At 35.2% G+C, this 14,410-nt stretch overlaps 1 protein-coding gene across 1 annotated transcript in view; it reads right to left on the minus strand.

Moving 5' to 3' along the window:
* Positions 1–14,410, minus strand: part of AKAP9 (A-kinase anchoring protein 9) — a 142,540-nt gene that overhangs the window by 98,573 nt on the left and 29,557 nt on the right. The window contains exons 7-8 of the mRNA XM_081288423.1: positions 13,570–13,767; positions 60–2,420 (exon numbers count right to left, since the gene is read on the minus strand). Coding sequence (XP_081144549.1) covers positions 60–2,420; positions 13,570–13,767 — 2,559 coding nt within the window. The remainder of the gene's footprint in view (positions 1–59; positions 2,421–13,569; positions 13,768–14,410) is intronic.

Below are 14,410 nucleotides of genomic sequence, written 5' to 3' on the forward strand. Positions count from 1 at the left end.
TTTTAGCACGAAATGTACATTTTCACTGTGCTATACCATATGTAAATAAGTAAACATACCTGTTCTGATTTAAGTACATAAAGTTCCTGATGGAGTTTATCGTTTTCACTTGATTGATCTGTCCCAGGTGAGGATTCATTTGTTACTGATGGTGAAAATAACTGTTCTTGCTTGCTTTCTCTTCTAATAGCCACATTTTCAAAAGAAATTTTCTCTTCCACTACTGTTTTTGGTTCTTCTCCAAAATCTTCACCTACATTAGATAATGATCCTTGAGAATCCTTGCTTATAATAGTTACTATTCCATCTTGTAAAGAGCTTAAATGAACATCACACATGTTTATATTTTCTGCTCTATGATGGTTAATTAGGAGTTCTAGCTCTTGACATCTCAATAGAATTTTCTCTTTTTCTTGCTTTAAAGATTTGACTTCTTCACTGAGAAAATTAACCTCACCATGTTTCTGTTTTAATTGTTCAGAGAGATCAGACAGTTTCTCTGACAATTCTAGCTTTTCTCGCTTGGTTACCTCAAGTTTTTCCATAAGTTCTGTTGTATCTTTCTCAACAACTTCACAGATTTCTAATGGCTCTGCGACAAAAGCTTTGTCAGTATCAAGCATGGCACTTTTCAATTTGATTATAGCTGGATTTATTCTTTGTAAATGAAGCTCTTCATTTAGTGCTTTAAGTTTACTTTTATACTCTAATTCTTGTTTGTTTTTACTATCTTCTAAATCATCTTTTACCTTGAGAAGGCAAATATACTCCTCCTGTAACTCTTGATAGTTAACTTCAAAATTTTTTTCAGCAAATGAAAATGTACTTCTTTGCTTCTCAATTTCTTCATTTAGCTGAATACACTGTTGCTTGAGTGCCTCATTCTCTTTTGTAAGCATTTCCATTTCTTTTTGCCAGCTACAATCTTTGGATATGGACTTGCTGGAGTCAATGAAAATCAGTTTTTCTTCTTGTTCAGCAGGAACATAAATTTTCAACATGTCCTCAATAGCTTTTTTCTCATTTTTAAGAATGTTATTTTCTGTTTCAAGTTGTGAAAACTTTTCTTTAAGGTCATCCTCTTTTTCCTTTATTTGTTTCTCCAATAATTCAATTTTAAGTTGTAATTCCTGAACTTCTTGTTCAAGTGTACCTTTTTCTTTTTTTTCTTGTCTTAATATTTCAATTTCCTCTTGGAGTTCATGCATTTGAAGGGTCATTTCTTCTGATTTTGAATCCATGATGGACTTCTGTAAATCTTTCAGTTTTGAAATTTCCAAAACCAACTGATTCTGCTTAGTTATCAAATTATCTTTTTCAAATTGCATCGTTTCTATCTTTTGACTCATTTCATTTTGTAAGCCATCTATCTGCTGTTTATAGTGAATGCCTAAGCTATCTTTAAGTTTTTCAATATTTATTCGATGTTCAACTTCTAAATCTTCTTTTAGTTTCGAAAGTTCTTCTTCATGACTAAATAGGAGCTGTGTTCTCAGCCTCTCTAATTCAGCTTCTTGTGATTCAGCCATTCTGTCTAATACAGCATTTTTTTCTTTTTCCAACATTTCAAGTTTTATCTTGTAATTTGTAACTTCTGCTTCATGTTTTAACTCTAGTTCTTTCCTAGATTCAGATGCCAGAACAATCTCAGCTTTTAAAGCTTCCACTGTACTAAGGGACTTATGTACTTCATTCAGTTGACTTTCTTGTTCAGCTATTATCATTCTAGCTCTCTGAATTTGGTCCCTTAAAAAGTTCAATTCTTCAAAAAGGTCATCAAGTTGTCTCTGCAGAGTAGATTTTTCTCCTGAAACTATTCCTAGTTTTTCTTGGAGTTTTTCCTTTTGAGCGTTAGTATCTTGTAATTTCATATTCAGTTCATTTATTGCCACGTTCATTAACTTTATTTGATCTTCATTAATTGTAATATCTAAATGTGATTTTAAAACACTCTCAATTTCTTCCTTATGTTGTGCTTTAAGTTCCTCTATCTGTGACATGTGTTGCTTTATTAACTCTTGTTTCATCTGTACTATCTGTTGCCCATACATTTCATCCATCTCTGCTCGGAGTTGTTCTAATCTTTTCTGCATTTCTTGTTCCACCATTCTCTGTACCACATCAGATTCAAACTGGCTATCTGAGTAATGATGTCTTTTCTGAAGGTCTTCAGCTGTACCCATTAACTGTTTTATTTCTTCAGAACATTGTCTTTCTTTTTGCTTGGAATTAGCCAGCTCTAATTTCATACTTGCAATTTGTTCTTGTAATTCTCTTATTAATTTTTCAGTGACTGTGACTTGATCTTTTAGCTCAAGATTCTTTTTTTCTTCTTCTATTATTCTTATATTTAATGCCTGGATGATTGCCTCCTTTTCCTGTAATTCTTTTTTATTTGACTTTTCTACTTCATCTTGTTCCTTTAGAAAGAAAAGAAAATGAAAATATAAGAATGACATTTTTAGCTTCTGGCAACTTCTTATGGGTGTCTCCTTTTTATATAATTCTATAAAAAGCAACTGTTGGGCCTGCCCCCCATTTTTCCCAGTACAAGGACACCTAGGACTTATCTACCTGACAGTACATATGAGCAAACAATATAACAGTTTTACCCTTCTTGGGAAGAAATTTCTCTTATATTGTGCTGTGATTAAATATTTAAATTTAAAAATGCAATCTAATTTGCCTAGCATGTGTAAGGCCTTGGGTTTGATCTCTAGCACCACCAAAAAAGCAAAACAAAACAAAAACCAGTCTGACTAAAATATCTATATAAACCATCACATTTTCATTTTTCTTATTAACTGGTCAACATTCTAAATATTAAGTATTTCTGATGGCTAGTTATAGTACTACATACTCTCTAGACACTCTCAGAAGACACAAAAAAATAAAAACCGGTCCTCCCCTGGATTCTCAGAAGAAACAAACAAACAAAAAAAATACCGGTCCTCCCCTGGATTCTAATGATTTGAAGGTATTTCATGGACAAGTGCTATAAAATGAGAAAAACAACAAGAACTAAAGTGGATTCCTTTAAGTCTTCCTTAACTTCATTCCTGGGGTTTTAAGTGAATCAGAAATTTAGGATATGCAATGCTTAAGTGACTAAACATCAAGTGACACCTAAGACCACTACTGTATATTTACGGCATACCAACTTGGGCTTAGACTCACAGTTCAAACAGAAATATAAAAGACCATCAGATAATTTTCCCCAGTTCCTATCTGGGGACTCAATTTTGGAACTGGAGATTAGGCTAAGACAAGACATATTAACGCATATTCATTAAACAGTTAAGAGCTGTATTCCCAAAGCCAAGGAAATAAGTGAAATCTATATAACTGATGAAAATATGGGTAAGGAAGTAAAGTTATCTTAAGGAGACATGAGTCCTTGCCAAACAGGACTTCTAGGCGCCTTGAATGAATGTACTAAGAAAATGTAGGCATTGATCAATTGAGTATAGTTCTTGGAAGAAGACCAACGCACTGTCAACCTTTGAGAAGTCTGATCCCTCTCGAAAAGCCATACTTAATGCAGAAAACAATGTTGGGAGTTACAGCAAGGAGCATTTAAGAAGTTTAGTCTACAGACATGAACATTACAACTCTGAGATGGATGTAACAGGTTATCTCAACCTCATGCCACTGAAGATCTGATTCCTCCAACACCCTTTCATCTAATACTTAATAAACAACTTTTTAAATTATTACCTGGCTTTTAAAATTCATCTGTCCATAGAAAGAAAATAAAATCCAATGAGCTTAAAATCTGAAGTTTGTGATAATTATTTCTCATTGTAAATTCACAGTCTTATATTTAGACTTAAACATTAACCTCTTGAACTAATTCACCTCTGATATAGCTCAAGAAAAAAAAAAAAAGACTTCTGAGCCTAACAAATAAAGGCCAAATTTTGCACTACATAAACCAAGGTTATCTTGTGCAGCCTCTTGAGTGAGACTATAAGCTGTTGTCTTAGTGTCACATATTCCTTTTCCAATTACATCATATGTTATTACCAAGTGCTGAGCCTTCTTAATTTCTACACTAGAATGCAACATTAGTAAATTAGTTTAATCTGTTAATCCTGGTATTTCTATCTGTACAATAAAGATAAACTTCCTCTATTTCCCAGAACGTGTTTGAGGCTAAAATAAAATAATTAAGGTATTTTATTTTTACTGAACTTTATACAAATATATTCATATACTAGAAATAAATTTATAAATCATTTGGTACCTATATAAAATGTAAAATCAGGACTGGGGCTGGGTCACAGAGGTAGAGTGTTTGCCTTACATGCGTGAGGCACTGGGTTCAATTCTCAGCACCACATAAAAATAAATGAATACATAAAGATATCATGTCCATCTACAACTAAAAAAATTTTTTAAAAAGTAAAATCAGTTCATGATGGTCAATTTTAGCTAAACTGTTAAATAATAACTAGTTTTGAAAAATGTTAACACTGATATAGAAATCTGCTATAATTTTATTTCCTGATTTTCTATAAGATAAAAGGAACACTCCTCATAAAAGAAAATAACTTAATTCAACACTGTCCAACACCTAATATGATTAATAAATAACTAATCATAATTCTTCATTCAACTATTAAACACCACAAATTCACAGTTTTCTTTGTTTAGCTTTTTTCAAATTACATGGTTTTAAATGACTTGTTCTATGTTACAAAACTGACAGCCCTTCAGTCAAGGATGCAATCCTCTATTTTTAGAACTACACCTGAAAGAGTGGGGAATAATATAGTTCCTGTTTGTGACTATTATAACACAGGAGGTTTGGAGGATTAGGATAATGAGCCTTTGACCATCAATATAGTTACTTCATCTGCTCTGACAGAACTACTTGTCAAAGGGATTAAATTTTTTGAAAACTGAGAAATTAAAATATAATAAGAAGAACAATAAAAGTATTGTTGCTAACATTCAAATAAACAGTTTATTTTCATTACTAAAATCAATTACATAAATTTTAGATAATCTGAAATTATACTGCCTAGTGACAATAAGAGATAATAAAATCCTAGATCCGGGCACTTTCAACCTAGGCCTCGATTATCTTTCTACTCTTACCCTCCAGAAAGACACTTCCAAAGCCTACTGCTTTCTAAGTAAATTATTTTTTGCTCCCTATACATTTTCAACATTTCAGCCTGGGTCTTTATGCCCACTCCACACCCCGCAAAGAATATCCTGCCTACCTCTATTTGTTATGAATTCATAAACAATTATCTTGATTACCAAATAGGTATTGAATAGCTATTATGTTCCATATATGGGTAAACAAAATATAAATACCACATTATTCCAATTTATAGATCTATCTCAAATATTACCTCCCTGCTGATGTCTACCCTGAATCTTTTCCTCATAAAGCAGACCTAGTCAAAACAATCATAACACTTGTTACCTGCACTTATTTTTTATTTTGTGGTACATGCCACACCTCTCCATGGGTTCAGTGAAGAAAGGGGACATCTTAAGGTTCATCATATATCTTTTGCAAGGGTTACTACAGAATAGGTATTCTGTAAACACTTGCATAATCTTTAAATTACCTTAGTTGAAAAGCATGCCCTTCTCATAATTTTAATTTGTACATTTCCTATTTTTCAAAGAGGAGTCTCTGGAGTCAGATAACTGAGCTTTGAAATCTGGCTCTATCAAATACATCACTTCTGCACCTGGATTATTTCCTTCATCTTGCGTTGTCTCGGTACCATCATTTGTAAAATGTAAATGATAAAGGTACCCTTATCTCATAGGGTTGTAGTGATGATTCAATGCATTAATATGTGTAAGAGGCTTTGAATACTGCCTGTTATAGAGTAAGTACTTAATAAGTGCTAGTTAATGCTTTTGTTATCCAAACAATATTCTTGCCTTGGTAATTTCTCAACTTTCTGTAGAATCTTCTATGTTTATAAAATATGCTGTATTATATGTATTCTGCATCTTCATTACTCACAGATTCTGTATTTGCCTACTTGCTCAAATTTATTTGAAACCCACAAATCCATACCAATGGTGCTTTCATAGACATTTGTAGACATGCACAGAGTAATGGCAAGAAATTTGAGTTACTGTAAAATGATGTTCAGCTATATTCAAATGATATGATCACACTATATGATCACACTGCCTTGTTTCAACTCTCATAGAGAAAAAAAGAGGACAGAGATGGCAAGGATCAGAATGCAGTGTAGTGCAAGGAGCTCAAAATCTCAACTCTGGCACCTGTTAATGGGGCAGCTTCAGGCAAATCACATCTAAACTTCAACTTCTCAAAAAAACAAACAAACAAAAAAAATAGAATCTACTAGCATGAATTGTTTTTAAGATTAAAGATTACAACATGGCGGTGGGCACAGAGACATCAAGTCTCTGAGCTCTTCAGCTGCATGGGCATAGGGAGTCGTAAACCATCTAAATGCTGTTTGCTCAGGATCACTAGGCAATGCTGAGCTGATGTGGATCTGGGGTGAACAGTATGGGCCTCTCAGAACACACACTGAGCCTGGATCGCCTGTGTCTCGCAGACAAACCACTGTGACTCAGCACTAAACGATCCTGCTGAAACAACTGGTCGGCCCTTCTGAACCTGCGGAGGTTAATACCAACCGAGCCTTCATAGGCAGTGGCCATAGGATTGAGACGGGGCTTGGGAGAGCCAGTCAGGACCCACCCGTTGCATTGGCCACCCGGCAAAGGGAATGAACAGTCGCCATTTGCATGGGATACCACCATGGCAGAGAACTGACGTCACCAGAATGCGGTGGAGGAGATAACTCCATTGAAACCGGCGGCTACAGGTGTGTAACCCCCAGCCCACCCTCTCCACACAGTGGGGAAAACTTAAGGGCCCCTCCCAGCTCTCCTGTGAGCACGATAGTCAGACCAAGGGAATCAGGAGTGGCGCGGGACCCAGGGCACGGAACCCCCGGCTACCGCTCCCACCAGTGCTGACAACTGAGGTCTCTTGCACCAGCTACCGGGGGCGTGGCTACCGGAGGACAAGCAAAATTCACCGAGGGTTCTCAGCCCCAAGCTCCACAAACCTAGGGTCTGAGAGAATGGAAAACAGGGAGAGTGTGACCAGTCGTTCAAGAAAATAGGGCTCCCGGGAGCAGAAGACCTGGCGTGTAGCCAGAATTGTGGTAAGCGTAACTGGTGAGCAGGGCCTGGCTTGAGGAAAAGTGGGGAAGTGACTAGACACAAGAGAAGGCCCTAGGCAATCAGGATTGGAGACCCGCCCAGTCTGGGAAGAGGAGCTGCTGCACAGTGATTGGTTCCCACGTATTGAGAGGAGAAGCGTGGCCCGGTGGGCACAGCTCCACCTACTGGAAGAGAAGTTAATTAAACTCTAAGACTGCATTTATTAAATTTTTTTTCTTTTATTATTTGGGTTTTTTTTCTTTTCATTTCCATTTTTTATTTTTTAAATTTTTTAATTTTAATTTTTTTGATTATTTTTTAAAACTTTTTTCTTTTTTTCTTTTCTATTTTTTTTCTTTTGTCTTTTCATTTCTTTTCAATTTCCTTACTCCCCCTTCCTTTAATTCTACCTGCTTACTCTCATTCTCTTTAGTGACTTCTTCCCTTCCCTTCTAATACCTTTCCTCCCAAGCATCAAATTAATTTATAGGAGTAAACAGTAACTCAGCAGTCTAACAGAACAAGAAGTAACATGAGCAGCATGAAAAAGCAAGGAAGAAAAGGAGTACCAACAAGGCAGGACAGCCTAAATATTCAGGAGGACCTAGAGGCATCAGAAAAATGGTCAAATAAAGAACTCAAGGAATACCTTAGACAGATGGAATGGAACCTTAAAGAGGATACAAGACAGCAAATTCAAGCAGCGAAAGAACACATTGAGAATGAATTACATAAACAGATAAAAGAAGAAGTTAAGCATCTTTATCAGGAGATAGAGATTATAAAAAATAATCAAACAATAATTCTAGAAATGAAGGAAACTATCAACCAAATTAAAAACTCAAATGAGAGTATCACTAACAGAGTGGAGCAAGTAGAAGCCAGAACGTCAGATAATGAAGACAAAATATATCATCTTGAAAAGAGTCTAGCCAACTCAGAAAGGCTGGTAAAAAAAATCACAAGAAAAACATCCAAGAGATATGGGATAACATTAAAAAAAACAAACTTAAGAGTCATTGGGATAGAGGAAGGTATAGAGATTCAAACCAAGGGAATGAGCAACCTGTTGAATGAAATAATTATAGAAAACTTTCCAGAAATAAAAAAGGTAACGGATGAGCAATTTGTAGATGCATACAGGACACCGAGCACACAAAATCACAGTAGACCAACGCCAAGACACATTGTTATGAAGATATCCAATATACAGAACAAAGAGAAAATATTAAAAGCTACAAGAGAAAGGAGGCAGATTACATTCAGGGATAAACCAATAAGGTTAACAACTTATTTTTCATCACAAACGCTGAAAGCGAGAAGATCCTGGAACAACGTATTTCAAACACTGAAAGACAATGGATGCCAACCAAGAATTTTGTATCCAGCAAAATTAAGTTTCAGGTACGACAACGAAATAAAAATCTTCATGATAAACAAAAGTTAAAAGAATCTGCAGCCATAAAACCAGCATTGCAAAGGATATTGAGCAAAACACTACACGAAGAAGAAATGAAAAACCATAACCAAAACCAACAGTGGGAAGTACCTCAGTAAAGACAGAGGGCAGGGGGAAAGCTAATCATGGAGAAACAAACTAAATTAAAAAAAAGGATAAATAATCAAACATGGCTGGAAGTACAAACCATATATTAATAGTAACTCTAAACGTTAATGGCTTAAACACTCCAATAAAGCGACATACGCTGGTAACATGGATTAAAAAAAAATCCAACAATATGCTGCCTCCAGGAGACACATCTGATTGGAAAAGACATACACAGGCTGAAGGTGAAAAGTTGGGAAAAAATATACCATGCATACAGTCCTCGTAAGCAAGCAGGGGTGGCCATTCTCATATTGAATAAAATCGACTTCAAGACTAAGTTAATCAAAAGGGATAAGGACATTATATACTGTTAAAAGGAACCATTCACCAAGAAGACATAACAATTATCAATATTTATGCACCAAATACTGGTGCTACGACGTTCATAAAACAAACTCTCCTCAAGTTCAAGAATCAAATAGACCACATCACAATAATTATGGGTGACTTCAACACACCTCTCTCACCATTGGACAGATTCTCCAAACAAAAGTTGAATAAAGAAACTATAGAACTCAATATCACAATCAATAACCTAGACTTAACTGACATATATAGAATATATCAACCATCATCAAGTAGATATACTTTTTTCTCAGCAGCACATGGATCCTTCTCAAAAATAGACCATATATTATGCCATAGGGCAACCCTCAGTAAATATAAAGGGGTGGAGATAATACCATGCATTTTATTTGATAATAATGGAATGAAACTGGAAATCAATGATAAAAGAAGGAAGGAAAAATCCTACATCACATGGAAAATGAACAATATGTTACTGAATGATCAATGGGTTACAGAAGACATAAAGGAGGAAATCAAAAAATTCTTAGAGATAAATGAAAATACAGACACAACATATCGGAATCTATGGGACACAATGAAAGCAGTTTTAAGAGGGAAATTCATCGCCTGGTGGTCATTCCTCAAAAAAAAAAAAAAAAAAAAAAGGAAAAACCAACAAGTAAATGAGCTCACACTTCATCTCAAAGCCCTAAAAAAGGAAGAGTAAAACAACAGCAAATGTAGCAGAAGGCAAGAAATAATTAAAATCGGAGCGGAAATCAACGATATTGAAACAAAAGAAACTATTGAAAAATTGACAAAACTAAAAGTTGGTTCTTCGAAAAAATAAATAAGATCAACAGACCCTTAGCCATCTTAATGAAGAGAAGAATAGAGAGAACTCAAATTACTAACATACGGGATGAGAAAGGCAATATCACAACAGACACTACAGAAATACAGAAGATAATTAGGAATTATTTTGAAAACCTATATTCCAATAAAATAGAAGATAGTGAAGACATCGATCAATTTCTTAAGTCATATGATTTGCCCAGACTGAGCCAGGAGGATACACACAATTTGAACAGACCAATATCAATGGAAGAAATAGAAGAAGCAATCGAAAGACTACCAACCAAGAAAAGCCCAGGACCGGATGGGTATACAGCGGAGTTTTACAAAACCTTTAAAGAAGAATTAATACCAATACTTTCCAAGTTCTTTCAGGAAATAGAAAAAGAGGGAGCTCTTCCAAACTCATTCAATGAGGCCAACATCACCCTGATTCCGAAACCAGACAAAGACACCTCAAAGAAAGAAAACTACAGACCAATATCTCTAATGAACCTAGATGCAAAAATCCTCAATAAAATTCTGGTGAATTGGATACAAAAACATATCAAAAAAATTGTGCACCATGATCAAGTAGGATTCATCCCTGGGATGAATGGTTTAATATACGGAAATCAATAAATATTATTCACCACATCAATAGACTTAAAGATAAGAACCATATGATCATCTCAATAGATGCAGAAAAAGCATTCGACAAAGTACAGCATCCCATTATGTTCAAAACATTAGAAAAACTAGGGATGATAACAGGAACTTACCTCAACATTGTAAAAGCTATCTATGCTAAGCCTCAGGCTAGCATCATTCTGAATGGAGAAAAATTGAAGGCATTCCCTCTAAAATCTGGAACAAGACAGGGATGCCCTCTATCACCACTTCTATTCAATATAGTTCTCGAAACACTGGCCAGAGCAATTAAACGAAAGAAACTAAAGGCATAAAAACAGGAAAAGAAGAACTTAAATTATCACTATTTGCAGATGACATGATTCTATACCTAGAAGACCCAAAAAGGTCTACAAAAAAACTACTAGAACTAATAAATGAATTCAGCAAAGTGGCAGGATATAAAATCAACACGCATAAATCAAAGGCATTTCTGTATATCAGCAACAAAACTTCTGAAATGGAAATAAGGAAAAACACCCCATTCACAATATCCTCAAAAAAAATAAAATACTTGGGAATCAACCTAACAAAAGAGGTGAAAGATTTATACAATGAAAACTACAGAACCCTAAAGAGAGAAATAGAAGAAGATCTTAGAAGATGGAAAAATATACCCTGTTCATGGATAGGCAGAACTAACATCATCAAAATGGCGATATTACCAAAAGTTTTCTATAGGTTTAATGCAATGCCAATCAAAATCCCAATGACATTTCTTGTAGAAATAGATAAAGCAATCATGAAATTCATATGGAAAAATAAAAGACCCAGAATAGCAAAAGCAACTCTAAGCAGGAAGTGTGAATCAGGTGGCATAGCGATATCAGATTTCAAACTATACTACAGAGCAACAGTAATAAAAACAGCACGGTACTGGTACCAAAACAGGCGGGTGGACCAATGGTACAGAATAGAGGACACAGAGACTAATCCACAAAGTTACAACTATCTTAATTTTGATAAAGGAGCTAAAAGCATGCAATGGAGGAAGGATAGCATCTTCAACAAATGGTGCTGGGAAAACTGGAAATCCATATGCAACAAAATGAAACTGAATCCCCTTCTCTCACCATGCACAAAAGTTAACTCAAAGTGGATCAAGGAGTTTGATATCAAATCAGAGACTCTGCGTATGATAGAAGAAAAAGTTGGCTCCGATCTACATATTGTGGGGTCGGGCTCCAAATTCCTTAATAGGACGCCCATAGCACAAGAGTTAATAACAAGAATCAACAAATGGGACTTACTTAAACTAAAAAGTTTTTTTCTCAGCAAGAGAAACAATAAGAGAGGTAAATAGGGAGCCTACATCCTGGGAACAAATTTTTACTCCTCACACTTCAGATAGAGCCCTAATATCCAAAGTATACAAAGAACTCAAAAAATTAAACAGTAAGATAACAAATAACCCAATCAACAAATGGGCCAAGGACCTGAACAGACATTTCTCAGAGGAGGACATACAATCAATCAACAAGTACATGAAAAAATGCTCACCATCGCTAGCAGTCAGAGAAATGCAAATCAAAACCACCCTAAGATACCATCTCACTCCAGTAAGATTGGCAGCCATTATGAAGTCAAACAACAACAAGTGCTGGCGAGGATGTGGGGAAAGGGTACTCTTGTACATTGCTGGTGTGACTGCAAATTGGTGTGGCCAATTTGGAAAGCAGTTTGGAGATTCCTGGAAAAGCTGGGAATGGAACCACCATTTGACCCAGCTATTGCCCTTCTCGGACTATTCCCTGAAGACCTTAAAAGAGCGTACTACAGGGATACTGCCACATAGATGTTCATAGTAGCACAATTCACAATAGCAAGACTGTGGAACCAACCCAGATGCCCTTTAATAGATGAATGGATAAAAAAAAATGTGGCATTTATACACAATGGAGTATTACTCAGCACTAAAAAATGACAAAATCATGGAATTTGCAGGGAAATGGATGGCATTAGAGCAGATTATACTAAGTGAAGCTAGCCAATCCCTAAAAAACAAATGCCAACTGTCTTCTTTGATATAATGAGAGCAACTAAGAACAGAGCAGGGAGGAAGAGCAGGAGGAAAAGATTAACATTAAACAGAGACATGAGGTGGGAGGGAAAGGGAGAGAAAAGGGAAATTGCATGGAAATGGAAGGAGACCCTCATTGTTGTACAAAATTACATATAAGAGGTTGTGAGGGGAATGGGAAAAAAAACAAGGAGAGAAATGAATTACAGTAGATGCGGTAGAGAGAGAAGATGGGAAGGGAGGGGAGCGGGGATAGTAGAGGATAGGAAAGGTAGCAGAATACAACAGTTACTAATATGGCATTATGTAAAAATGTGGATGTGTAACCGATGTGATTCTGCAATCTGTATACGGGGTTAAAATGGGAGTTCATAACCCACTTGAATCTAATGTATGAAATGATATGTCAAGAGCTTTGTAATGTTTTGAACAACAATAAAAAAAATAATTGAAAAAAAAAGATTAAAGATTACAATCCATGTGATACATTTCCTACCAGGAGCTCTTATTGACTAAATAATTTCCCCAAACTGGAATATAACTCAAGTGAATAAAAAGAATCAACCACATTTTTTTGTAGTTTAAATTTACAAAATTTCTTTTTCAGAATTTTATATAATCATGGCTAAAATAAGAAGAAATACATTTAGTTGGGGGAAAAAGGATAGAAATCCTAGTTATAAAAATAGATTCTCCTGACTTCAGTTTAACATAGGCAGATCACTTTTAAGGAGCAGAGTAATGAGTAGTATCATATTTAAAACTATTACTACAAAATTCTCAATGCTTTTGAAATATATTATTTTATGTACTCAAAGAGTTTGTCTCAATTATGAAATTTTGTGGTGCATATGCATAAAAAAAGATAAACACCTCCATTAAAAACTTTAAAGTTAATTACAAAGCTGCTACAAGTAGGTTGACTTCCTTAAGATACACATACCATTTCATATACTTTAATTTTGTCTTGTAAGAAATTAATTTGCATTTTGAAGTCTTCTTTCTTTTTTTGATAATCTTCTAATAGATGGTCTTGTTCTTCAAGCTGTTGTTGATGAGTGAGAATCTGTTGTTTGGCTTGCAGTAAATCTGCAGCTGTGTTACTGTGAGTGCTGTTTCGTAGAGTTTCACTAGCCTGTAACTTAAAAATAGAAACCTCAAAATATTAAATTTTAAGTGACACTTTATCGTACCCTCAGCCCACAGGGGTTCTCTGGAAAGTATGCTCACTTCATAGGCTTACAATCTCAGTCAACATGTTTCCATGCTGTCAACATGCTGATAGGTAATGTGCACTTTGTGTAATGAGCCAAAGAATTTACCTTTCACATTATAAAGCTGAGAAAATAGGAGAAATAAGACAGGCAGACAGGCAGAGAAAAATGCGGACTGAAAGTTCTTCCTGGATTCCTGATGACTTTTCAAACTCTAGTTCCAATTTCTCTCAGAGTTCTGATTGTATTTCTGCCCTTAAGTTCTATAAACAAGCCTGTATTCTTACCTTAAATTCCTCCCTTTTGTTTAATGCAATTAGATTATAGTTCCAACTAAAGATTAATGGAATATATCCAGTTGTCAGTCTAGTTATAATTGAGAACCTAATTAACATAAAACCATACCAGGGTTGGAAAAAGTAGGGTGTAACTGCAGGTTAATTTCTGCAAAAATACATGTGATAAGACTTTGTAGAATTTTTAAATAGAGACAGGGAAAAGTACAAAGAAAATAACAGCAAGAAACTACCCAAGAAGTATAAATTAAATTATTGATTAACATAACACTTA

This window comes from Spermophilus citellus (genome assembly GCF_964194105.1).
Source record: "Spermophilus citellus genome assembly, chromosome: 3".
NCBI lineage: Eukaryota > Metazoa > Chordata > Mammalia > Rodentia > Sciuridae > Spermophilus > Spermophilus citellus.